The sequence below is a fragment of the Thamnophis sirtalis genome, unplaced genomic scaffold (genome assembly GCF_051295495.1).
Source record: "Thamnophis sirtalis isolate CommonGarterSnake01/CBP01778 unplaced genomic scaffold, rThaSir2_p1.2 scaffold_14, whole genome shotgun sequence".
NCBI classification, from domain to species: domain Eukaryota; kingdom Metazoa; phylum Chordata; class Lepidosauria; order Squamata; family Natricidae; genus Thamnophis; species Thamnophis sirtalis.
Genome location: NW_028261394.1, coordinates 36382755 through 36409745, shown reverse-complemented (window position 1 = coordinate 36409745; position 26991 = coordinate 36382755). Strand labels below are relative to the sequence as shown.

General features: G+C 43.7%; 1 protein-coding gene across 3 annotated transcripts; it reads left to right on the top strand.

Moving 5' to 3' along the window:
• Positions 1 to 65: 65 nt before the first annotated feature.
• Positions 66 to 23584, top strand: ZDHHC1 (zDHHC palmitoyltransferase 1). 3 transcript variants are annotated; one of them, XM_014070918.2, is made up of 12 exons: positions 66 to 1750; positions 9498 to 9595; positions 10718 to 10936; positions 11820 to 11995; positions 13229 to 13330; positions 14010 to 14134; positions 14375 to 14533; positions 15780 to 15892; positions 17275 to 17360; positions 19652 to 19745; positions 21167 to 21287; positions 21965 to 23584. In XM_014070918.2, exons 3-12 carry the CDS (start codon positions 10718 to 10720, stop codon positions 22498 to 22500), a joined length of 1731 nt encoding a protein of 576 aa, XP_013926393.2. In that variant the 5' UTR covers positions 66 to 1750; positions 9498 to 9595; the 3' UTR covers positions 22501 to 23584. The 3 variants fall into 3 exon arrangements, with proteins under 3 accessions (XP_013926393.2, XP_013926392.2, XP_087585472.1); XM_014070917.2 differs by lacking the exon at positions 66 to 1750 and adding an exon at positions 5729 to 5883; XM_087729346.1 differs by lacking the exon at positions 66 to 1750 and adding an exon at positions 5794 to 5812.
• Positions 23585 to 26991: the final 3407 nt, after the last annotated feature.

Sequence of the window (26991 nt, the reverse complement as noted above, 5' to 3'; positions counted from 1 at the left end):
GCGTCACCAACTTTTCGGACCTCCGGGGACCACTAAATTCGTAATTTTCATAAGCACATGCACACCGGGGGAAGCTGCTCTTCCGTTTCCTGGTGCTCCCCGGCGCACACGCTCCTGTTTCGGCACTCGGTCGCCGAAAAGGTTCGCCAACACTGACCGACAGCAAACCCCACTTCCCTTTAGCGCTGATGACATTATCTAGCTTGGTAACGAAACGTCTTCAAGAAAATAATCCAACTCATAGAGCGTCAAGGATCCCACCTGAATTACAAATATTTTCTTTTGATCAGAAGTAGAGTAACTGGTGAAGAAATGATGAAAAGAAGCCAGCAGGCTGTGTCCATTGTTCAAAACCCCTTTTATTGTGGTTCTGGAAGTCTTCTCTAGCCACACATGCCAAAAATATGGGGGTGGGCGGGCAAAGTTGACTGTTGCATTGAAACAGGACATACCCCTTTAAAACATACAAAACATACTCATATAACTAGCCTTGACACTGCGCAGGATGGTCCAGATTTGCCATCAGTGATCTGACATCTATAGACTTAAAAAAGCTGCCCACCCATGTTTGCCAGTTCTCTCCCCCCCACTCCTTGCTTCCCTACGGAGGACCAGAAAAAGCAGGAAATGAGAATTTAGATTTGGCAAGAAGTCACATGGGAGATAGCATCTTGCTGCAGTCAAGAAGGGAAAATATTGGAAGTTTAACAAGGAGGAAGTTTATTCAATTAAAATGAACCTGATTTTTGATCTGTCAAGCCCAGTTTTGTGTTGTAAGAAGTTAGCACCCACCCCTCTCCTAGGAAGAAGATACTTTAGGAAATATTAAAAAAGGAAGAATATTTCTCCCTAAAAGGGGGGCAGAAACTCACCTCCCACCTTTGTCAATGGGCCATTAAAGCCTGAGCCAGTCTATTCTACATAACAAAAATCGATCTCCTTCAGGCAGAGCCATAATAGGAATTGACCAAAGCCCCTTCATTACATCATTCATCACCCAGCAAGGCTCAACCAAGTCTGGGACACAGACAACCTACAAAGTTATCCCTGTATGGCCCCATGGGAGTCTGACAACCAATCAGAATACAAGCTCAAATTCAAAAGCCCAGAGAGGGCATAAAATCCAGGAACTCTCAGCATCTCTTCCCTTTTTGCCCAGGATCTCAAGCCATGTGGTCCTGTCCACCATTAAACCATCTTTCCAAGCAGCTTCTGTGTTTCCAGTGTCTCTCCTCCCCACTTGCAACTGAACCCAGATGGACATTTCTTCCAACAGTGTATTCAACTAAAATACCCTCCTCTTTCCCCCTTAAGTTCACGTCGTCATATTTGTGTGTCTCTCCAGTTTATTGCGATGGCTTATCTGGGGTTTGTCTTGAATGGCTTCCAAGCTAGTCTAGAAAGGAAGTCTCTCCGTTCCCTTGTTTTCAAAATGTTTTTCACATTAGACTCCTTCCTGCATTCTGGATTTCTTCCAGTTGTTCTCTTCTGAGATGTGTTGCTGTTTGTCAGCCAAGCCGGTTTGCAAAAAAGGCCGAAAAGGGTGGGGACTTGGTGTAAAAAAAAAACCTGTATTCCTCAGCCTGCTGAAGTCGGATCCTGGATTGCGAAGTGAAAAATGCAGGTTTGAAGACCAAATCTTGCACTTTTTTTTTTTTTGAGGTATTTGCTGAGGAAGGTATCCGGGCAGAAATCCATCAGTTCGGATTATGTTGCCAGAACGGCAGTGGAAACTTTTCTATAATTTAACGTAAGTACAGTTTGTAAGAGCGTTGGGGATGTTGAGAGAGAAAATTCAACCTATTGCATTAAGTTAGAGGAAATGGCTTCTTTCGTAAACATTGAACATCTGGCATCCTTGTCAAGATTTTCTGCTTCTGGCTTCTATAACTTGCCTTTCAAAACGGGATATACTGTTAGAAACCTTTACTGTTGTATTTTGGTAGATATGATTCATACTTAGATTTTTACTAAACCAGGGAGCAATTTCTGGTATATGGGATGCTTAGCAACTGAACTAAATGAGAGGAGAATTCTTCAGTTTTGGATGGAAAGAGGCTACTTCCTGGAATCAAAGGCTGTGTTATGTTCAGAGATAAATGTTATTAAAAAAAAAATTAGAGTCTTCTAAAGCTGGAGTCAAAAGACTATTATCCTGTTCGTCTGAATTAGCAAGTCAAATGGGATGGCCCCAAAGGAGAAACATGAATTCCATTAGCGAAGCTGTCACTTGGAATGAGAAGTGAAAGTGGGACCGAACCTCGGCACCAAAAACCAGAAGCCACAGCTGCTGGGATTCTCAGATGACCATTCTAGGGACGAGAGCAGTTTTTCAACCAGTGTGGACATCTGCTGGCAAACCTTTGCATGCCATTTGGGGAATTCTGGGAGTTGGAAGTCTGCACATCTTCAATATATATATTCCAGTAGAGGGACACTTTTCAGCTTGACTGGCATGTTGAAGAAGAATAGAATAACAGAGTTGGGAGGGATCTTGGAGGTCTTCTAGTCTAACCCCCTGATCAGGCAGGAAACCCTGCACCACTTCAGACAAATGGTTATCCAACATCTTAAAAACTTTCAGTGTTAGAGCATTCACAACTTCTGGAGGCAATTGTTCTGATTAATTGTTCTACCTGTCAAGAGATTTCTCCTTAGTTCCAAGTTGCTTCTCGCCTTGATTAGTTTCCACCCATTGCTTCTTGTACTGCCTTCAGGTGCTTTGGAGAACAATTTGATTCCCTTTTCTTTGTGGCAACCGATGAGATATTGGAACACTGCTATCATGTTTCCCCTAGTCCTTTTCGTTAAACTAGACATACTCAATTCCAAGGGATGCGGTGACTCAGTGGCTAAGATGCTGAACTTGTCAATCAGAAAGGTTGGCAGTTTGAATCCCTAGCACTGCATAGCGGAGTGAGCTCCTGTTACTTGTCCCAGCTTCTGCCAAAGCACGTAAAAAATACAAGTTGAAAAATAGGGACCACCTTTGGTGGGAAGGTAACAGCGTTCCATGCGCCTTCGGCATTTAGTCAGGCTGGCCACATGACCACGGAGACGTCTTCGGACAGTGCTGGCTCTTCAGCTTTGAAATGGAGATGAGCACCGCCCCCTAGAGTTGGGAACGACTAGCACATATGTGCGAGGGGAACCTTTACCTTTATATTCCAGTATCCTTAGGAGAAATGTGGCAAGCAGAACCCCATCATGGCTGAGCATTCCAGTTTCATTGCATTTATTTTTTCCCCACATTTTAAAAATCTTATGGTTTGGGGATGCTGAGCTGCTCTTGATCCCAGCTGGGAGTGGCTCCTTTTATTTTTAAAATATATCTTCTCAGCCATCAAAGGAAGTTTCCTCACATCATATTCATATACAGGAATCTAAGGGCTTACAAGCCAGAACAATTAATGTCTCTTTTTCTTGCTCTCATCCTGGTTTGTATTTTGCAGCCGGCTTTGTTTCTTTTGTTTTTCTTGTATTCTTGCTTTTAAATGCTTTTAACAATTTGCAAGCGGGCCCAGTTATGGAGAAAATCTAATGTTGTGGTTGCAAGCAGTAGGAAATGTTCTGGATGGCACCAAATTGATCAATAAAAAAAAAAAAAACTACCCAGTCACTGAGACTTTTTGAAAGGCGTCACATACATTTAATAATTATTATCTATTATTATCTATTAATTATTATTATTATCATCATCCTTTAAAATGACCTGTCTATAATATCTTGATAAGGCCACACTTGGAATACTGCATGCAGTTTTGGCCACTGCCATGTAAAAAAAGATGTGGAGACTCTAGAAAGAGTGCAGAGAAGAGCAACAAACATGATTAGGGGACTGGAGACTAAAACATGAAGAACGGTTGCAGGAACTGGGCATGGCTAATCTAGTGAAAAGAAGGACTACGGGTGACATGATAACAGTGTTCCCATATATCAGCCACTTATCTAGAATAGAATAGAATAGAATAGAATAGAATAACAGAATTGGAAGAAACCTTGGAGGTCTTCTAGTCCAACCCCCTGCTTAGGCAGGAAACCCTACAGCACTTCAGACAAATGGATATCCAACCTCTTCTTAAAAACTTCCAGTGTTGGAGCATTCACAACTTCTGGAGGCAAATAGTTCCACTGATTAATTGTTCTCACTGTCAGGGTATGTCTAGTTTGATGAAAAGAAGGACCAGGGGAGACATGACAGCAGTCTTCCAATATCTCAGGGGTTGCCACAAAGAAGAGGCAGTCAAAGCACCTGAGGGCAGAACAAGAAGCAATGGGTGGAAATTAACCAAGGAGAGAAGCAAATTAGAACTAAGGAGAAATTTCCTGGCAGTTAGGACAATTAATCAGTGGAACAGCTTCCCTCCAGAAGCTGTGAATGCTGCAACACTGGGAGTTTTTAAGAAGAGGTTGGATAACCATTTGTCTTAAGTGCTGTAGGGTTTCCTGCCTAAGCAGGGGGTTGGACTAGAAGACCTCCAAGGTCCCTTCCAACTGTTATTCTATTCTATTCTAACCTGGGAAACGGATCAAGTCAACTACCAGGTATCAGGCATGAACAGTCAAAACAATGCTCAATCTGAATCTCCTTGTTGCCTCTTTCTCTTGGATCCCAGGGAGATAAAAGAAGGCTTTTTTATTATTTTGCTACTTTTGCTTCCAAAAGTTGTGAATGCTCCAACACTGGACGTTTTTAAGAAGATGTTAGATAACCATCTGTCTGAAGTGGTGTGGGGTTTCCTGCCTAGGCAGTGGGTTGGACTAGAAGACCTCTAAAGTCCCTTCCAACACTGTTATTCTATTCTGTCTGGTTATTTTGCGTTTATATATTATAAATTTAAGCCAGAATCAACCGATCCCTTTACAGCAATAGCAATTAAGACTTATATACCACTTTGCGGTACTTTACAGCCCTCTCTAAGATGTTTACAAATCCAGCATATTAACAGAGTTTGAAGGGACCTTGCAGGTCATCTAGTCCAACCCCTTGCCCAAGCAGGAGACTCTACATCTGCTTCTTGTCCCCAACAACGTCCTACCTGCTAATGACTACTTTTATTCAACTGCAGTAACACAAGGGCTATCAATAGATACAAACTAAATTAATACGTTCTAATCTTGACTGCAGGAAAAAACGATTTCAGCAATAGAGTAGTAAACGTGTGGAGCATCCTAACTGACCCTGTTGTTAATTCCTCTAACCTGATACTTTTTATCTTAAGCTGTCTACCATGGACCTTGTTTCTTAATAGGTCCCTAAGGGAGCATCTATAAGTGCACCAGCATGCCTACCATCCCTGTCCTACTGTCCCCATTTATATGTACTCCTTTTATGTGTTTATGGCTATGTTTTTGCTTATTTATATCCGTTTATTTGTGCCATTTGTTCGTCTGTTTTCATACTTGTTTCCTTATACTTGTTGACAAATAAAAATAAATAAATTAAAATAAATACAATTTGGGTCCTCATTAGCTCCATAAGAAGAGGAGAGAGGATTATGCCAGGTGCCTGTAATTAAATCAGGATTAAATCAGGTTTAAATTAAGATTTATACCTGCAAGAGGAAACACACAAACCTCTCCCACCTCTCAGTGTAGCCCGCGTGGGGCAAAGCCGCTCAAGCGCTTCCTGTCGAACCCAAGAAAGCGGAGTCCCGAGGGGGCGTGGCTTGGTGCGGGGAGGGGTTGAGGCGTGGCTGTGGGCGGAGAGGGGCGGAGCTGGCTCGCTCGCTGTCCCGGCGGTCGCCATGGAGACGGGCCCCGCGGCCTGACCCGCAACGAGGAGCCTTCGGTCCGCAGGGCCCAGCCTGAGGTAGCGGGCCCCTCCCGGCATGAGGCGGGTGCATGGCCGCCCCGAACCACCGCTGAGCTGGAGGGGGGAAGGTGAGACGAGGCCGGGCCGCCCCTCGCCCGCCTTGTGGGGGGGTATCGAGGGAGCCGTTGGAGGCGGGGAGACCCTCCTCCCAGCGGATCTTTCCTATGGTTTTCTCCCCCCAAAATGCTCTCCCCGCCCATCGTCCGCAGCACCCCGTCCTCTCTGGCTGGCTGCGGACGATGGGCCGGGCACCCAGGTTCCTGAGAAGAAGGACGTTCCCGTCTTAAGGAGAGAGCCGGGCGGTTCCCGGGGGTAGGAAAGGAGTAAAGGCCGGGTTGGGGAAGGGGCTTTTCGGGAGGAGGAGGAGGAGGAGGGAGATCCCGGCCAAGGATGGGGATCTTAATGGGGGACCCACGGGAGGGGGGTGTTAAAGCCTTCAGGGTGAGAACATAGAATAACAGAGTTGGAAGGGATCTCAAGAGGTCATCTAGTCCAACCCCCCTGTTCAGGCAAGAGACCCTCTATCACTTCAGACAAATAGTTTTCCCGTCTCTTTTTGAAAGCCTCTGGTGATGGAGCCCTCACAACTTCTGAAGGCAACTTCTGTTCCCTTGGTTGATAGCTCTCACCCTTAGGACATGTGTCCTTTAGTCCTCAGTTGGTTAGTTTCCATCCATTGTTTCTTGTTGTGCCTTTTGGGTGCTTTCGAAAATAAGATTGACCATCCTCCTTTTTTTTTCTTTTTTTTTTTGGAAGGAGCCTTTCAAATATTGAAATGGTGTTATTTCATTGGGCTATTTTATTGTGAGCTGGGAGCGCTGTTTTGTTGTCAGTTTTATTGGGAGATGTTTGGCAAAATTAATTAAATAAAAAAAAGGGAGGGGCATGGTTGAATTTGCTTTTTCAATCCTGTCGGCACTTCTCTAGATAAAAAGTGAAAGATAATTTTAAAAAGTATCATCACCAAAAAAGAAAATAGAAAGATCGCCAGTATTGTACAGCCGGGGCAATTTTTTTCCTGTGTCAATTTGAAACAATCTCAAAATTTCCACTGGAAAGAGCACATCAAATGGGTGACTTTCTTACCTTTCTGTAGTTGAAAAGATTGTGCCAGTTTGATGAAAGGTGGATGTCTCAGCTCTCTTCTCTCTGAGATCCTCTGTTTTTTTGCTGTAGAAATCCCTTTTTAAAACCGAAATGGCCTCCCTCTTTCAGCCGCCCCTTTCTCACTCTTGGCAACTTTAAGATGGGTGGACTTCAACCAGTCCACCGAAATCTATTAAGTGCCTGATGGGAGTTGTAATCCAGCGCAGGTCGCCCTCCACAGTCGAGCCCCACAATTCCCTTTGCTAAGCAAGGTACTTTGGGTGAGTTTTGCCTCGTGGTGCAAAACGTTCTTGCCACTTTTGTTCAGTGAATCACGGCAGAAGTTAAGCGAATCTGACTACACACACCCAACACCCATTGACTTTGCTTGTTGGAAGCTGGCTGGGAAGGTAAGAAATGGTGATCCCATGATGTTGGAACACTACAACCGTCCATCATAAATAGGAGCCAATTGCCAAGCATTTGAATTTTGACCGTGTGGCTTCAGGGATATTGCAATGGTTGTTAATTGTGAAAAAATAGTCCCAAGTCACTTTTACAGTGCCTTGATAACTTCAAGCGGTTATCTAAATGAATGGTTATAAGTCGAGGATTACCTGCAAATGGGAAGTAGGCTACCATGGAGTCTTCTTGGCTGAAAAAAAAAAAGCACTGGTGTTGATGGAATTTCCTTACTGGTCTCAATATGGCTTTTGTGGGAACTTTGCACTTAATACAGTATTTGGCTTGTGGATTCATAAGGATTCCTTGCTTAACAACCACTTGCTCAGGAACTTTGTTCTGACCGAGGCTTCCCAAGAGCATGAAGCAAACTCCTTGTCCCGACAAAAAACTCTTTTATTAATTTACTGTGAATTTTGCTCCTTCACATCCAGCAAAGTCTTTCAAGGGACGATTTACAGTCATAAACCTTATCTGGCTTGGAGAGTGGACAGGCTGATAGCTGCAAAACTTGGCAAGGAGTCTCGGAGAATCATGAGCCAATTAAGCAAACTAATTGTCTCCTGCAAACTCCCTTCCCCTTTCGCTCCTCTTTTATTTCCTCTGGGAGGGGCCATTCATCGTCTACCTGTGGCCTTACTTCCAAGTCTACCCCTGTTCTTTAGCTGTTCCCTTCTCCTGGAAGCTCTGCGCATGCGCACCCTGGGAACATGCTCCAGCTGTTTGTTTGCCTCATTGATGTCTGCCTCTGAAGGCAGCTGGTGATTGGCCTACAGCTCTGGCCCCCTCTCTGCCTCGGATGCAGAGCCCTCATCAGAGCCTTCCCCAGACTCCAGGACTGGACCATGTTCTTCCCCAACCTCCTCACTGTCCGAATCTGCTGCCAGCTCCACAACAGACTCCACTAAATGAGTGGGACTTACAATCAAGTCTATAATACATGCTCAAATGCATTCCCTTCCGAATAGGGAAAAACTCACCACTTTTTATGACACGTAGGCAGCTAATTTATCAGGGAGGAGCTTCCACATTTTCTTGGCCTGGCACAGAAATTGTTGTTCTGGAACGTACTTAACTGGAAATGCAGAAAACTAGATCAGTCCCCCCATTGTATGGACAATTCTTTATTGAAGTGGAAGGTGTTGCTTAGCCACAGGATCTCATTTTCAAATGAACAACAAAAGAAGCTAATCAAAAACAGCTTCTTTGCATGAAACTGCCATCAATCACGAAGAACTGAAACATGCGTGCGTAATGCTGGTTTCCTTTAGAAGAGCCTACTGTGTGCCAATCTGGCCACTGAAGTTTTTAACAGATTAACAGAGTTGGAAGGGGCCTTGTAGGTCATCTAATCCAACCCCCCTCCTCTCCCAGTTATTGGACAATATGCCCTTTTTAGGTTTTGTAGCCCAGTTTCAGTTTTTAGAATATTACAGTCCCCACCGTTTAGGAATAGTTTTTTTTTTTTTTACTTTTGCCTTTATTTGTATGCCGCCCTTTTCCCTAAGGGGACTCAGGGCGGCTCACAATTCAAAAGGGGAGGGGGAAACAACAAACAATAAACAATACAGCATATTAAAAAAAAAAAAAACTCAACAATCATACAATTCGAGTGGGGCTATAATCTTAACCCCAGGCCAGCCGGGACAGCCAGATCTTTACAGCAGCGCGGAAGGATTGGAGGGTGGTGAGGGTCCGAATCTCCACGGGGAGTTCGTTCCAAAGGGACGGAGCAGCCACCGAGAAGGCCCTCCTCCGGGTAGTTGCCAGTTTGCACTGGCTAGAAGATGGGATTCGGAGGAGGCCTAATCGATGCGATCGAGTCGGTCTGGTGGAGATAATTGGCAGTAGGCGGTCTAGGTAGGATTATTATAATGATAGCAATTTGCAGGCAATGAGTCAGTCCCGCAAACTATTCCTCGGTGGGTAAAGGTTATGTAGGACAAAGAGCCCTGTGATTGATGTGAGATTGTTTTCTATTCTGTTGGATTGTTTTGAAAGCAAATAACTTTTTTATGGTCTGAAGTGGAATTTAAGCTTTAGGCCAAGCAAATAGAGACACACTTTTTTTTCATATTCTCCAAAAGGTTTCAATTGTTCTGATTTCACTTATCTTTATTATTTTTGCCTGCAGAGAAAGAGACTGGACCTTATGAGAACACTTTAAGAACTACATGATTGGATTAAGGGAGGCCTGAACTGCAAGATTGAGGCAATTATCTTCAGGCTGGGGTAAGGGGAGCCCATATGATTTGTGGCACTTTTCCAGTCTTGCAAGTTTCAGTTAATCTAGATTTAAATTGTGATGTGATGTGTAATGTTTCCCTGGGCTTTCTGTTTGCGATGTATATCACATATACAGTATAGTGGCGTATTGAATCTTCTGTTTTTCATTCAGGAGTTTCTTAATGAAAACATACTGGATGTATTTAAACGAAAATCATTTTTGCCTGGCACACTTTGTCCTGCAAAGAGCCTAATGCTGCTTCTCTTTATGGTTATTTCTTAAAGTTTGAACATTAAAAATGGAGTTCATTTCAAAATGACTTTTGCCCCATCAGATAGGCTGTTGTATAGGGATGTTGTGGCTCAGTGGCTAAGATGCTGAGCTTGTCGATCAGAAAGGCAGTTTGGCGATTCGAATCCCTAGTGCCATGTAACGGAGTCAGCTCCAGTTACTGCCAGCTTTTGCCAACCTAGCAGTAAAAAACCATGTAAAAATGCAAGTAAAAAAATAGGAACCACCTTTGGTAGGAAGGTAACAGCATTCTGTGCACCTTCATCGTTTAGTTATGGCAGCCACATGACCACGGAGATGTCTTCAGACAGCGCTGGATCTTCAGCTTTGAAACAGAGATGAGCACTGCCCGCTAGAGTCGGGAACGACTAGCACATATGTGTGAGGGGAACTTTTACCTTTACCTATAGGCTGTTGTATTGTAATGAAAAAATTTCCCTACCTCCTCCAGTGCACATGCACACGACATGTAAAGTTGAGCCACTGGGGAATGTGGGAAACGCCACTTGAGGTACATATGTTCAGAGCAACAACTTCTGTACACTTCATTTTCAAAGGGTAATCTAGCAGCTGGCAGTTCTTGGCAATTTAGTTCTGGCCTAGTTCAGCCTCCCAGGACAGGCTGTGACAGTTTTTACTCTGGCCAATTGGGTTGCCTTTTCTAAAAAGCAAAACTATTTGGTGTCTAGTGTTGCATTGTGCTCCCTGTGATCTTTTGAGACTCTTTTCTGCACACATTGCTCCACTTGCAAAAAAGGTTTGTATTTTAAATATGCTTTCTGTAGCTTTTTCAGTGAAAATATGTTTTTTCTTACTCTCCCTCTTCTCCCCCGCAGATGAACATCTGCAATAAGCCACCTAACAAGACAGCGCCAGAGAAGACTTCTGAAACAACTTTTGAAGTTCAGTCGCAGCAAGCCAGGAGAAATGGCTGGAGTTGGCCTCCACACCCCTTCCAATTCGTTGCCTGGTTACTTTTCTTCTTCTTTGCGCTGGTTGGTTTTGGCATCCTTGTGCCTCTCCTGCCCCTTCGCTGGGTACCTGCTGGGTACATTGTATCCTTTATGTCTCGCAAATATAGTGGTACCAAATCCGTGAGGGCACAAATGGTGGAAAACGTTTCTTAAATGTTCCCTAAAACTTTCATTTAGGAAAGGTGGGAAAACATTGGTTCGTAGAAACCGCCAGTGCTTCTGTCACCTCCTCTCTGCTTCCCCCCCATTTTGTGCAGCTGTTGTTTTTAAGCGGTAGTTTCCCTTGTCATAATGAATCACCCGTGGTCCTCGACTTACAACAGTTCGTTTCATGACCGTTCAAAGTTACAACGGCACCTAAAAAAGTGACTTAAGACCGTTTTTCACACTTAACGACCGTTGCAGCAGCCCCATGGTCGCGTGATCAGAATTGGGATGTTTGGCAACTGACTCATATTTATGACTGTTGCTGTGTCCTGGGGGGGGTCATGCGATCAAATGTTGCGACCTTCTAATAAGCAAAGTCAAGGGGGAAGCCGGATTCAATTAACAGGCAGGTTGCTAACTTAACAACTGCAGTGATTCGTTTAACAAGTGTGGCAACAAAGGTCCTAAAAGGGGGCAAAACTCACTTAACAACTGTTTTGTTTAGCAACATAAATGTTGGGCTCAACTAAAGTCGTAAGTCGAGGACTATCCGTATACACAATGCTTCTTCTGTTAACAGTTCCTCTTGCCATCAGAATACCTTTCGTGACCTTTTCTCTCTCCTATGCATTTTCTGGGCTTCTGTGAAGAAGCCATAATTTGCATCTTTCAAGCTATCTGGCACCAGTTTTTCTTTTTCTTTTCTTTTTTTTAAACGAAAGGGTTTTTAACCTTGGTGGCATTTTTTTCTGTGGCTCCTTAAAATGTGAACGTCGATAAATCTCAGAGAGAGGAGCCTTAACTGCGCACACTTCAGTGTCCCGGCGTCTTCTTTCTCTGCCATGTAGTAGTTCACCTTGGCGCAGTTTCCATTGATCCGGCCGATGACAGTGTGCGAAAGAAGAATTACCAGGGGCCCCTGAGCGCCTTCAATCGCAGCCAGCACGCTCATGTCATTGAAAATCGTCACTGTCACATCTGTGATGTTGATGTGTGAGTTGCTTGTTTTGCCTTCTTTTTTATATGAGTTGTGAGTTAACTGCACCGATTCCGTTCCCAGGCAAACCATCAGGGCTAAAAACATGAGAGAAAACTTCCAAGTATTTTGCAGCTATCGGTATTGTGCCTTGATTTACTGCCACTGGACCGTAATAGAACTGGCTGGATTCACATGACATGCTGAACATAATGTGGCTTGTTTGGTTTTGGTTAAGTGTGTTATGTAAACACCGACAATGTGTTTTGTAAACTGTGACTTATGCCTTCGTCTGTTGTATGAACCAGTCAATTGTGTTTATTCAATAAGTCATGATTAAACAAACAGTTTAGCATAATAGATGACTCAACCATGACCTTGTGAATTGAATAACCACTTGGGGTCTTAAACAGTGCACACAGCAGTGCTCCCCCCCCTTCCCATCTCTGCATCTTATCCTCATCAATAATATACAGTAGCTACATCCATGAATTCTTAAATTAACACTTTATTCAGCTCTTTCTTATTAGATGCCAGGTAGCTAAATTGTGCTGGTCAGTATGGTTGACAAACTTTTGTAAGACTTGCTGTTCCCATAATAGATTATCATTCCTGCATTGATATTTTGATTACAAGATCAAGATGTTTGAAAAGTCTAACTCAGAAGGGGAGGAAGATGGAAGGAAGAAGGAGAGAAAGAGAGAAGGAGAGAGGGTAGGAAGGGGAAGAGGAAGAGAGGAGAGGAGAGGTAAGGGAAGAAGGAAGAGAAAGGAGGAAGGAAGGAAGTAGAGAATGGAGGGAGAAAAGAAAGGGAGAAGAAGGTGGTGTCAAAACAGGTGAGGGATGGTAAATAAAGCAACCCAAATGAAATATTATAATTCTATAAATGGAATGACAAATGCATAAGAACCATGAATGTAAAAACAAAGAATAATAACTGTGTGAATGTATACCTATAATTGTATATAGAGAACAAAAAATAAAAAAAAATTATATGGAAAAAAAAGAAGGGGAGACTTGGTAAATGAAAGCCAACAGTAAATAAAAGGACATTGTTCTCAAACTCCCATGTATTTTAGTAGAATTATTCTACATGTAAGAAGAGACTTAATTGGAAACAACATTCATTAGTTTGTTCTTTCCTCTCTTTTTTTGGTGCACATCTAATTTAGCACCTCAAATTAATCCGGGAAAGCAACTGCAGAGTATAATTAGCTCCATTTTTTTCTCTCTCCCTGTTTTATTATTAGGAGCTCCAGATCAAAACATTGCGGGTCCTGTAACAAATGTGTATGTGGCTTTGATCATCACTGCATGTGGCTCAACAACTGTGTGGGAGAGAGAAATTATTGGTATGGTCTTGTCTATCACACATTAGCCCATTAAGCAAAGCCTGGGAAGGTTCATTGAACAAATCTAGCACCTTTTAAAAATCTTTTTTTCAGCCTTCACAGTCTAAATACCTGTTTTCCATTTTCAAATTGCATGTTGTTATAGGGAATATACTTAAGATCATAGTTAGAAATATATAAAGTATTCACCTGCTATTTGGAAGAATATATAAAGTATACACTTACTATTTCAAAGAGCCGTCTAGAATCTTGGAGCATTGGGACTTTTATTCTAGGTGCTTGTTTTGATTCCTGCCTGAGATACATGGATGTCCTGCTGGTTATTTGGCCAGTAAAACTAAGTGTTGTATTCTTCGTCCAGTATTGAGATAAACTGTGTTGGATATGATAAAAATGATTAGTTACGTGTAGATTTCTCAAATTAGAGTTCCACTCTAGAATATGCTAAACTGTAGATGTCTCTGGCTTTTATGAGGGTCCTTACTCTCTTCTGCTGAGCTAGACAAGCAAAGAGGTATAGGAGAGTCAGGCAGGAGTGTGGTCCTCCTGCCAGGGTTCAGAATGCCACCGTTTCTTTGCCAGAGATTCTCATTGCTAAATGTGACAGCCATGCCTGAAAATTAATTTCTCTTGTGTTTCATTGTGAAGGTGGCTAAAGGGTCCTCTGTTTTCTTGACAGGCTGTTTCTGAACAGTGTAATATCTGCCATCCTGGGCCTTCTCCTAATCCTACTTGTTGCTTTCTATGTCTTTGTTCAATTCTTCCTTGATCCCATGAAGTTACGCACCGGACATCACTTTGAAGGTACCCTTCTACAACCTGCTTTGTGTCCTTTGATCTTCTTAGTCAGAAGCACCCATGTTGATAAGTATCTAAGTTATCAATTACTGTTCTATACTTGTTTCTTAAGAAAAGATATTCAATTATCTCAAATATCTAGATAATTGCCCAGTGGTTTGAGAGCCCATTCAAATGATTTCCACAATTACAGACTGATGAAGGTTCAGCTCCTCCTCTATTTTTTTGTCTGTTTTTGTTTTCTAGACTGGAAGAACCAAACAGATGTCTGGTTTGTGTTCCTTCCTGTTGCTCCACTTAAGACAAAAGCGCCTGCAATCTTGTCTTTGGCTGGTCTGCTGATAATTCTGGGGTTACTGACTCTGTTCCTGTTGGGCCACCTATTAGTCTTCCATATTTATCTGAGTAGGTACCACTTTTTTCTGGTTTTCCTTCTCACTTCAATTAAAATATTAAAATTAATATTAAATTAATACTAAAATTAATATTAAATCAATACTAAAATCAATATTAAAATCAATATTAAAATCAATATCAAAATTAATATTAAAATTAATATTAAAATTAGTACTAAAATTAATATTAAAATTAATACTAAAATTAATATTAAAATTAATATTACATTAAAAGAGGCCTGTGATGTCTACAGAATATCTACAGATATTCACATCCTGGACATAAATTGTTTCAACTTTTACCCTCAAAACGATGCTATAGGGCATTGCACACTAGAACAACTAGACACAAGGACAATTTTTCCCCAAATGCCATCACTCTGCTAAACAAATAATCCCCACAACACTGTCAAATTATTTACTAAGACTATATTACTATTCTTCTTCTCTTCCTTCCTATTTCCTATCTCATCCCACTTATGACGATAACCATGTTGCTGGTATCTTTAAATTTTATATTGTTTTATTTGCTTCCTAGTATGATTTGATTGCTTATTAGTAACCTATGACTATCACTAAGGGATGGCGAATCTTTTCGGCTCTGAGTGCCACAACCAGAATGTGTGTGTATGTGTGCCGGAGCTCTGGAAACCCAAAGACCAGCTGGCCTGCATGCGCATGATGATTTTGGGGCATTTTTCAGGCAATTTTTGGCCGTTTGGGGGGATTTTTTAAAGGTTGTTTTCCAGTGTTCCAGCATCAAGAAAGACCAGCTGGCCAGCGCGCACATACCTGTTTTTGGCCGGTTTTTGGGCCAAAAAAACCTGGCCCGAAAAACAGCCTGTTTTGGGGTTGTTTTTTGGGCCATTTTCAGTCTGTTTTCCAGCGCTCTGGCGCCCACAAAGACCAGCTGGCCAGCGCACATGTGCACGCTGGAAACCAGGAGGCGATGACCCACGTGCCCACAGAGAGGGCTCTGCATGCCACCTCTGACACACAGGCCATAGTTTTGCCATCACGGCCCTATACCATTTCAGACAAATGATTGTCCCTTCTTAAAAACCTCCAGTGTTGGAGCAACCCAAACTTCTGGAGAAAAGCCGTTCCACTGATTAATTGTTCTAATTGTCAGGACATTTCTCTTTAGTTCTAGGTTGGTTCTCTCCTTGATTCGTTTCTGTCCCATCATAGCATCTTACTTCATGTCTTGTTCTCTGGATTTTGAAGTGAATTAAATCTTCTCTCCATCTCTTTAGTGTGGCACCGAATGACCACCTATGAATATATTGTCCAGCAGCGTCCTCCACAAGAGGTGAAGGATCCTGAGAAAGAGCCAGAATTTTACCCTCCCCCAACAAGGCCCATTCAGGCAAGGCTGCAGCTTTTGTTTAAATAAAAATGTGATTTTTTTACATATCCAGCATGCAATATGTTCATAATATTTCTTTCTAACATTGCTTTAATTCTGTTATCTGTAACGTCTGGAGTTTATGTATTTTCCCCTGGTAGAAGACAAGAGTGAGGCTTACAGATTTCATGCTGTTATTATGAGAGCTAGTGCAAGAGGATAATCATTATTTTTTTGTATTATAGCAATACTATTATACGATCATAGTATCCATAGAGATAATTTCTTTGAATTTTGGTGATCTGTCCTGACTACATCTCAATAGAGCACAATGTGCTTCTTGGAATTCAAATTGGCCTTACGGTCTAAAACAGGAGTCGGCAGCCTCAAACACTCAGAGAGCCACTTGGACTCGTTTCCCACTGAAAAGAAAACACTGGGAGCCACAAAACCTTTTTGACATCCAAAATGAAGGATAACACTGCATATATCGTTTTTTACCTTTATGCTATGTATAAGAAAACTACAGTGCGTTGCATTTATGAAATCAATCATCTGCTACAGAGAAAATACATTTTTATTTCTGCATGCAACAAAACCATTTTGAACCCCCCCCCCCCCCAAAAAAAAAGATGGGTTGAAAAGCTCAGTAAATCACATGCTGGCGGGTGTCGCACATTGGCGGTTGTGACGGAGCTGCAGCAGAGGGATGAAAGAGCCACATGCGGCTCCAGGGTTACAGACCCCTGGCCTAGAATGTAATCCAGTTATTTGGACATGTCGAGATCTTCAGCACCCAGTGAGGGCATATAGCAATGCTGGCTCATTCTCTTTGTTAGGTGAACAGTTGAATAAGCTATTGCCAAATTGAACTGAATGCCAAATTCTTGACACCTAAGCAAAGCTATTCCTTAGCTAAAACTGACTGGCTAAACCACTCAGTGATTTGTGAAACTCTTGATATTGTTGCTCCTTCTTCAAACATTCCATTTTTATCAAGTGAAATAGAAACTTTAAACAGTGCAGTACTTTGTTTCTAGAAGCACAGAGGTAGTAGCATGCATGGACTTTGCTACACCCTGGAACCTACTAAAGGCTGAGATTAAGTGATTGGCTCAGGGCCTCCCCACCAACTGTGTATTTAAGCCATGTTTTCCACAGTCCAAGGCCAACACAATAAGCACCGTATCTTTCTAGCGCCTTTAAAGATCACATACAAATATGAAGTTGCTTCTTTAAAGTGTGGGGTGCATCTCCTCGGGGTCAGGAGCAAGTTGGAGGGGAAAGAGGTCATTTCCCCACCTCCCCCCAACCATCTGATAAGGGCTGCACAGGCAATGCTCCTCATTTTGTCTGTGCAAAGACTGCAGCAGGCCCTTACTAAAATAGCTTGTTTGTTTCAGGATATGCAGTTTTATGCAGGGAGTCTTGGATATACCAATCCTGAGATGCAGGTGGAGAATTCACCAGGATTACCACCTGGGAGAGAGTAAGTAGAATGAAGGCCAACTTTCTTGAATTTAAAGTGGGTGAGGTGTCTTGGATTGACAGCAAGTTTATATTAAATGTGATTTTCTTCACTTCTTAGGAATCAGAACAGCTTTCTTAACAGTAAATCCAAATGAGAATTTATATCTCTGTTTGGCTTTTGTTGATAAGAAGAGGAAATAAAACCAAATCAAGCAGCAACAGTAAGAGTAGAATTCAGCAGAAAATATTGCAATTAAAAACAACATTAAACGCCACAGCAAAGCAACATTGAGCGGCCTAGATTTTGCAAGGAAAAGGATTTATAGATTGATAATGTTTAGGGCTAAATCAAGAGTGGCCAAGTTCACGGTGTCTCTCTGATCCTCCACCACTTTTTATTTGGCCCACATACTTACTCCATTGGCCAATGGATCCTCTTCCTCCATTTGCCAGTTTTGAAAAAGCAATATAGCTGGGAAGGAAGGCAACCTGAAAACCAGCATTTTTTAATGAGGATTATTTGTACAACAGTAACAAAGAGAAGTCCGTTATTTGTACCAAAATGTTAACCATACCCAGCTGGGCAATCTTAAATAAGCAAGACCTTTGCAGACGTCACATCTTGGACTGTGGTCAAGATAAATACAGAATTCGAATTCTTTCTTGACCAAGTGGGATTAGACACACAATTTGTCTCCAGTGCATCCACTCTCAGTGTACATCACAACAATAGCGATAGGCCATTATCATCATCATTGTAAAAATACATTCATCATAGAACATTAGGTACAACCCTTAGTGATAGTCATGGATGCTAAATAAGCAATCAGCATAAATCATACTAGGATACTTATGGAACAATTTCAATCAGATACAAGCAACAAGTTATAGTCATAAGAAGATAAGGTGATAGGGAAGATGAGAATAATGGGGGTAATACTGTCTTTCTAGATAGTTTTGACAGTGTTGTGGGAATTAGTTGTTTAGCAGAGTGTTGGCATGTGGGGAAAATGGGGAATTGTAGAAACCGTGATAGGATTTTTCCCACTTCTGGTTTTTAAACAGAGTCCCTGTGAGTGTTTTGAAATACTTTTTCCTTAGAATTCTCTTCATTGGGCTAAGTTGCCATTTATGAACTGAGCTATCAGCTGACCTGCCCACTCTCTCTTGATTTCTATGTCTGTCTGCTCTTCATTCTTTTCCCAGCCCCTTTACGATCTCTCACATCAGATTACTGGGGGGAAGCAACTCATTGTTGCTAGGTGGTCAGATAAGCTAATAATATACAACCATCTTTATGGTCCACACTTAGAAGCTTTTCAGCTTGACTGGCATGTTGAAGAAGAATAGAATAACAGAGTTGGGAGGGATCTTGGAGGTCTTCTAGTCCAACCCCCTGCTCAGGCAGGAAACCTTACACCACTTCAGACAAATGGTTATCCAACATCTTAAAAACTTTCAGTGTTGGAGCATTCACAACTTCTGGAGGCAATTGTTCTGATTGATTGTTCTGTCAAGAGATTTCTCCTTAGTTCTAAGTTGCTTCTCTCCTTGATTAGTTTCCACCCATTGCTTCTTGTCCTGCCTCCAGGTGCTTTGGAGAACAGTTTGACTCCCTTTTCTTTGGGGCAACTGATGAAATATTGGAACACTGCTATCATGTCTCCCCTAGTCCTTTTCATTAAACTAGACGTACTCTCAATTCCAAGGGATGCGGTGACTCAGTGGCTAAGATGCTGAGCTTGTCGATCAGAAAGGTTGGCAGTTTGAATCCCTACCACCGCGTATTGGAATGAGCTCCCATTGTCCCAGTTTCTGCCAACCTAGCAGTTTGAAAGCTTGTAAAAATGCAAGTAGAAAAATAGGGACCACCTTGGGTGGGAAGGTAACAGCGTTCCGTGCGCCTTCAGCATTTAATCATGCTGGCCACGTGACCACTGAGATGTCTTTGGGCAGCCCTGGCTCTTCGGCTTTGAAACGGAGATGAGCACTGCCCCCTAGAGTCAGGAACGACTAGCACATATGTACGAGGGGAACCTTTACCTTTACCTTACCCAATTCCAGCAACCGTTCTCCATATGTTTTAGCCTCCAGTCCCATAATCCTCTTTGTTGCTCTACTCTGCATTCTTTCTAGAGTCTCCACATCTTTTTTACATCGTGGTGACCAAAACTGGATGCAGCATTCCAAGTGTGGTCTTACCAAGGCTTTATAAAGTGGTATTAACACTTCACGTGATCTTGATTCTATCCCTCTGTTTATGCAGCCTGGAACTGTGTTCTAAAGTCAATGCCCTTTCTTCTGTTTCAGCCTACCCAAGTTTTGTATCCACAATGATGGCATAGACAACAAGACCCTACCATCTTCTGAACTTCCAGATTTGCAGTCTGGAGACCAGCGACAGGTAAGAGAGGTGTGACTGAAGCTTAGCCTGAGTGGGTTACATTACACAGTGACGTACTTGATTGTACCCCCTTGTCATCAGCAATTAACAATCTCTGATGGCTTATTGCGTTTGGCATTTCCTATTCCTATTCCATGCATGTTTGTTTGTTTATTTGCAGAGTAGTTGTTACATGAGTTTTGGCTGTCAAAAATACAGAACTCTTTCTTTGTTGCCATTGTAAAAAATAAAGTTTTGGTGTTTTTAGCAATGTTACTATCCTTGAGTATTGTAGCAAAAGATACACACCGATTCTTTGCTCCTGTTAAGTCAAAACTATCTACCCATTTAAAAAAAAACTTTATTTCAGAAATAGGAGAAAAGATGAAACTGCATTTTAAAATCAGTTTCACAACACTAATTGCAGCTAATGGCTCCTTGGTCATTTTAAGACGTGAGGACTTTAATTCCCAGAATTCTCCCCTTCACTCTTGAGTTCTGGGAGCTAAAGTCCACACATCTTAAAATTGCTATGGTTAAAAAAACAGTGTCGATATTTATAGATCTTTATCTCACCCTCCCTTCCCCATGCCGACCTCAATAATCTAAGCTGGAAAATAGTGACTACTCCAAGTGAAGTTCTAGAACTGAGAAAACACTTGATTTGCTAACCTGTCACATTTTGCTGAACCCAAAGGTACTTTTTCAAGAGGCAGCTGGGCTTTCTTTGTTTTTCCTTGAGGACATTTCCCTTCTCATCCAAGAAGCTTCTTCAGTTCTTTCTGGGATGAGAAACAAAACCTCTTTTAAGGAAAAACAAAGGAAGTCCAATTGCCTCTTGAAAAAGCACCTTTGGGACAGCCAAGCCCTGGGTGACTGAGAATCTCCATAGACATTTTGCTGAACCTCATCACAGTTCAAGGGGTAAAGTCGTGTGTGGATGAAAATTGTCATTGAATTCATTCTGCAAAGCTCTCTGAGTGGCTAGATGGGATTTTAAGCTGTCTGCTTCATATTAAATTATCCTTGTAAGAATCCTATAAAGAAGAGTAGATGAGATAGTGTAACTAACCTTCATAGCTGGGTGGAAATTTGGCCCGGGTTTACCAACAACCATAATCAGTGTATTCTAGAGGTGGTACTCAGCAGGTTCTGACCAGTTCTGGAGAACTGGTAGCGTAAAGTAGATCAGGGAACTGGTAAATACCACCTCTGACTGGCCCCACCCCCATCTATTCCCTGCCTCCCGAGTCCCAGCTGATCGGGAAGGAATGGGGATTTTGCAGTATCCTTCCCCTGCCACGCCTAACCAAGCCACACCCACCAAGCCACACCACGCCCACTAAGCTACGCTCACAGAACCGGTAGTAACAATGTTTGAATCCCACCACTGGTGTAGTCGTATTGATTCTAAATGGATGCCGCTTTGCTTTATTGTGTAGCTTCATAAGAAGAAGAAGAAGAAGAAGCGGAAGAAGTTGCAGAAGGTTTCCTCTTCTGGGTTGGAAGAAAACTCCAAGGGGACACTTGCCCCATGGACCTCCTTCCCAGTTTTACAGTCAGGTAAGATCAGCAGCCCAGAGATTCCATCCTCAAGGTCTCCTTTTGGCCTAACGAGAATCCTGGAGATTTAAATATAAAGCTGCCAAATGACCTGTGAACAGCCCTTGGGTTCTTTTTTTACCACTCAACTATTTCTAATAGCTTCGCCTGGGTAGCAGAGCAATGGTACAAAACTCATTAACTTTTCCCTGGTTTCTTGCTGCCACTCGCACGATCTCCAACAAGCCCCATTGCTGTAGAACGGGGGTGGGTGGGTGTCAAACTTGATTTTATTGAGGGCCACATCAGGGTTGTGTTTGACCTTGGGGGCTTGGCTGGGTGTGGCCAGCTTGATGTCACTCGTGTCAGGGACATCTGCAGTGGCCTGAACACTCCGCCAGCAAAAACAGGCTCCCGAAAACCAGGTTGCTGAGCGCAGCCCCCCTGAGCTCCGTTTTCACTGGCAGAGGGCGGCAGGAGACCGCCATGGCCAAAAGTGGAGCGGCCCTCCCAGGTTCCATTTTTGCTGGCGGGGGCACCTTGGGCCAGTCCTTTGCTGTTTCCAGGGTGGCCCCATGGGACAGATCTAGGCACCCCGGGGGCCGGATTCAGCTTGCAGGCCTTGAGTTTGACACCCCTGCTGTAGAAGGAGGGAAGTGACCATTTCTGCTGCCCTCTCCTCCCTTTCTTCTTTTCAGAATCGTCCATCACTACCGCCCCCTCTTTAACCGCCTCAACTTCCAGCCTTCACCTCCTTGCACCGCCTGGTCCTCCTAAAGCAGCCGTATCTACCAGCAGCACGGGTCCAGTCCAAGCCGCAGGTCCTCCGGCCGATTACCACTCCGAGTCAGCGGAGTCCATGGAGGAGATCCCCGTGGCTCAGACCCGTCTGGGGAGCAGTGCCACGGGTCGAGCTTCCAAGAGCGGTTCTCGGCGCCTTCCTTTTCCCGCCGTCTACACGAAGGGCACAGGGGAGAAGCACCGGGACTCCGGGCACGGCACAAAAGGCAAGAGCTCTCAGCCAGGCAGGGCCCAGCGAGCGGAAGAGCTGGAACTGTCTCCGAAGATCCCCTCCGTCTTTGTGAGCAGAAGTAGCGGGGAACCTCCTGTCCCCAATCTCTGGTCTGGCGAGACTCCGTCTGAACCTTCTCACAGAAAATGTTCCAGCAAGAGGCACATCGAGGATCAGAAGTACCACGTTTGGGAGTCAAGCACTAGTTCCACAGCGGCCTAGATGCCTGGTAACCCGAGAGAGCTATATCAGCCGAGAGAGAAAGCAATAGTGTGTGGCCTGATCACTCTCCAAATATATTGGTGTTCATGGATTTAATCTCGAGTGATCTGTCTGGCTCTCTGGAGCAGGCTGGTATTTTGCTTATTATTATTAATGCCTTTTGTTCGGGTGGGGGGAGGGAAATTGGGGCAATTCCTTGCCTGTGGCAGTTGGTGAAGATAAGTGCTTTGCTTCCGGAGGGCAGCCAAAGGGTAGAGTTAGCCATCTCCCTAACAGGCGTATCCAGGGTTTGAAGATTTCGGGACCAAACTTCGTAGATGTTTAGTTTTGTCACCTGAGCTCTTATATAGACCTCGGCCGAGCCAACCTGCTTCCCTGGAGTTCTTTGGGAGTGCCAAAAGTAGCTCTCTTCTACCCCCTAAGCAGAGTAGGGAGTCGGAAAGAGCCTACTTTCCTCTGGGGAAGATTTCCTCTTAAGTGCTTGTGTCTGAAAGGAAGACACGGAAGGGGTTGTTCCCACGTAGAGACCCTTTGCCTTTGTTCTCTGCTGCTTTTTCTTGCCTTGCAACGCAAGACCTCAGGCTTGGGTTTTTTTTTTTTAAAAAGGCTGACGCGGAACCCGTGCGTAAATGTGGAGAGGGTCCGAGCCAGTTTCTTCCCTTGGGACAACTTCCCTTGAGAACCTCTTCGTTGGTAATCCAAAACCTTTGGGTGCATGATGGATCTCGGGTAAGAAGATGCACCACAAGGCCTCTCTTCGAGCCAGGAATGCAAGAAGGCAGTTGTCTGTTTCATGGCTCCTTGGACGTTTCGAGGTCCTTATTTTTTTTTACTTTTCAGGAGAGACCGCACTCGGTATCCCAAAAGTTCCAGGTCCTTCCCTAAACATCTAGTTAAAAAGGATTAAATAGCAATCAATGGGAAAGACCTTTGCCTGAGATTCTGAAGCTACACTACTGGTCAGAATATAAGACTAGATGGACACATGATCTGGCCTAACAGAAAGTAGCTTCCAACATTCATTTAGCAATATTATGGAGCGCTTTGAACAGCTCTGTTCTCAATAAATATTTTTTCTATGCTCTTTGCTAAATACTTCTCCTTTTTTTCCCCTGCCCTGCATTTGCTGATACAAGAAGCAGTTTTGTCATCATAAAGGGACTCGAGATGGCCCCATTTATTAGCCCCCGAGCATAGCATTCCATGTGTGGAACTCATGACATAATTATTTTGTGGGTTGAAGGGAATGTTTGCATCCTTCCTCAGATCAGGACACTTTTTCAACTGCTCCAGTTCTAACTGCAGTAATGATTCTGATGGACCCGTGTTTCTCAACCTTGGCAGCTTGTGTTCTGACCCAGGCTTCCTTAGAAAGCATGAAGCAGACTCTTGGTCCCAGCAAAACCTCTTTTATTTACACGACTCTGAATTCCTTTCATTCACAGTCAGCAAGGTTTGGCAAACAGTCTTTCAGAGGAATGTTTATCAACACGAACCTTATCTCGCTTGGAGAGCTGCCAGATAACTAGTTTTCAAACCCAGGGCAGGGCAACACTTGGCACAGAATCTCTTATAATCACAAACAGAACTTTCTGTTTGTGACTGACAGAAGCAATGAATTGTTTCCTGCAAAAGCCCCCTCCCCTTGTTTCCTATGGGAGGGGCCAGTCACTTCCCAGATGTGGCTTTACTCCCAAGTCGACGCTGCTTTCTTAGTTGTTCTTGTCTTCTGGCAGCTCTGCGCATTCTTGTCTTCTGGCAGCTCTGCGCATGCGCACACTGGGAACAGGCTCCAGCTGTTCTTCTGCCTCACTGCTATCCCTCTCTGTCTCCGATGCAGAGCCCTCGTCTGAGCTTTCCTCAATCCCCAGGACTGGCCCATATTTGGTATTTGGTATTTATTCGATTTGTAAGCCGCCCTATTCCCCGAAGGGACTCAGGGCGGCTGAACAAAAACCAAGGGAAGGGGAACAAATACAGAAAAGTAAGACAAAAACAGGACAGTGATACAAACAATTTAAAAAACACAGCAAGCACAGCAAATTCGAGTAGGGGGGGGGAACTCAACCCCAGGCTTGCTGGGACAGCCAGGTCTTAACGGCTGTCCGGAAGGCCTGAAGGGCGGTGAGGGTCCGAATCTCCACGGGGAAATATTCCTCCCCAACCTCCCCACTGTCCGACTCTGCTGCCAGCTCCACTGGCCACTGGCGGGCCACAGCAGCTTGAAGAGGTGTGGACATCAGTTCTCAAGATTCCCCTCCCAGTCAGTGTTGGCTGAGGAATTCTGGGAGTTGAAGTCCCCATGTCTTCAAGCTGCCAAGGTTGAGAAACACAGTCATAGACTGTCGGTAAAAAATCAGAAGCTGTTTTGGAAAGGACAGGGCTCAAGCCTTGTGCATGTTTTGGATGAAGGCATCAGTTTTAATCCCTGGGATTTTGAGCCAAAGGACCCTAGAGTTGGAAGAACACACACTCTCTCTCTCTCTCCCCCTCTCCCCCTCCATCTCTTTCTCTCCCTCCCTTTCTCTCTCTCCCTCCCTCCCTCTCTCTGCTTCCTGGAGAGTTACTGCATCTCAGAATAGATTTCGTCAAATTGGTACCAGGCAAGATTTCACGGGATCGGGACACTGGAAATCACCCGAGCAACTGAAACTGATTTCACAGCTGGAAATGTTTGTAATCCAGGACCTGTATTGACAGAGACCGATTCTAAGTGTGCAGAATATTAGCCACCAAAACAGTGGAATGTAATCTCTTGAGAGCCACTCTTGCTGCTTTTGGGAGCCTTGATATCAACCACTCTCCAGCCTCTACCCCTTCTGCTCAGGCAGGGGTCATTTAAGGCTTAAAAGCAGCTAAGCTATGAATGAGTTGGATGACTTTATGCTTGGAACAATGGGTAATTAAAATGGGTGTGGAGGGGCAGAGTTCATCAAGAACACGAGGTGGCAGATTTTAACCCTTTTATCATTTCTCTCTTGTGAGCAAGGTAGGAATCCAATCATGGACTCTTCCTGCCACTAGCTGTGTCTTCTGTTACAATGTCCACATGGCTAATTTATTGAACCTTCTCTCTGCTGGCGCTTAAAACCCTTTGGCTTCTAGAGGGCATAATCCGAATAGTTGCGTGACACACTTTGGGCATGATTGGCATGCATTAATCTTGGTAGCCATGGCACCCACATACTCTTGGCACCAGAGGTTACAGGAAGAGATCTGAGGTGGCACCAGAGGGGTGTGTGTGTGATCCTGGAATGTCTAGTCTACTGTAGTTGCTGGGTGGATGATGATGATGGAATAACTCTTGACGTTGTTAGGAGACCCATTAGAATACATATAATCCTCTCGGCCAGAGCAGAAAAACTCAAAAGTTTTAACACCTAAAGAAATATAGTAGAGAGGAACAATTTCCCACCTTGCTTCAGGCAGTGTGCCATTCAGGAAAAAAAGGGATAAATGCCACTGGAAACTTAAGATGGCCGTGTCTTGGGGTTGTTAGGAGTTGTTAGCCTTGTGATTGTCCTGTTGTGCAACTTTGGTTTAGCCTAGAGCCTGCCCTCGCAGTCAGTGGAACCAGCTCAGGGTCTCTTTTCTGCCCTCCTGCTGAGCTCAGCTGCCAAGCAGAATCCAGCAGCTGCCCCAAATGGTTACAGGAGGCCAGTCGAGTGTCCAGCAGAAGCGGCTGTCTTTTAAGGTCCCTGATAAACGTGTGCCTTTCCTTCGCACTAGCTAGCCTTGCTCCAAGAATCCTTTTTCTGTGACTTGCTTCTTCCTCAAGTGACTTTATATTTATTTACTAGCTCATAACCCGGCGTTGCCCAGGTATTTATTTATTCATAGGGGGAATATGTCTGGACCAAACATAATTTCTAATGTTGGATTTTCCCCCTTATCAGAGGGAGCCCCCTTGTGGAGTACTGTGAAGCTGTTACCATGGCAATTTCACTGCGCTGTACAGTAGAAGCCATTTTACGGCAGTACAGTAGAAGCCATTTTAAGTCACAACAGGCTGTATCATAACAGAGCACACACCCCAAGGGATGTTAGGGTTGTCTTACCCCCACAGTGTTTTGTTCCAGAGACTAAATCATCTGTGTACCAAGTTTGGTTGAAATTGCTTGAGGTGTTCCAGAGTTATGTTGGAAAAAACAAACACACACACACACACACACACACACACACACACACTTACTTGGTGGTGCTTGACTTATGACAATTCACTTAGTGACCGTTTGAAGTTACAACAGCACTGAAAAAAGTGACACGGCGATTTTTCACACTTTTGACCGTTGCATGGTCACGCGATTTATGTTTGGTAACTGACTCATATTTGTGACGGCCGCACTGCCCTGGGGTCACAGGATTCCCTTTTGCGACCTTCTGACAAGCAAAGTCACTGAGGAAGTCAGATTCACCGTCTAACTAAGTTAACAACTGCAGTGATTCACTTAACACTCGTGGCAAGAAAGGTAATTAAATGGGACCAAACTC

Excerpts from the sequence above, each read along its gene's own strand:
- ZDHHC1 (XM_014070918.2), top strand. The coding sequence starts at position 10,718 with ATGAACATCTGCAATAAGCCACCTAACAAGACAGCGCCAGAGAAGACT. Across the intron at positions 11,996-13,228 it reads CACATCTGTGATGTTGATGT|GAGCTCCAGATCAAAACATT; the intron begins GTGAGTTGCTTG and ends TTTTATTATTAG. Across the intron at positions 13,331-14,009 it reads GTGGGAGAGAGAAATTATTG|GCTGTTTCTGAACAGTGTAA; the intron begins GTATGGTCTTGT and ends TTTTCTTGACAG.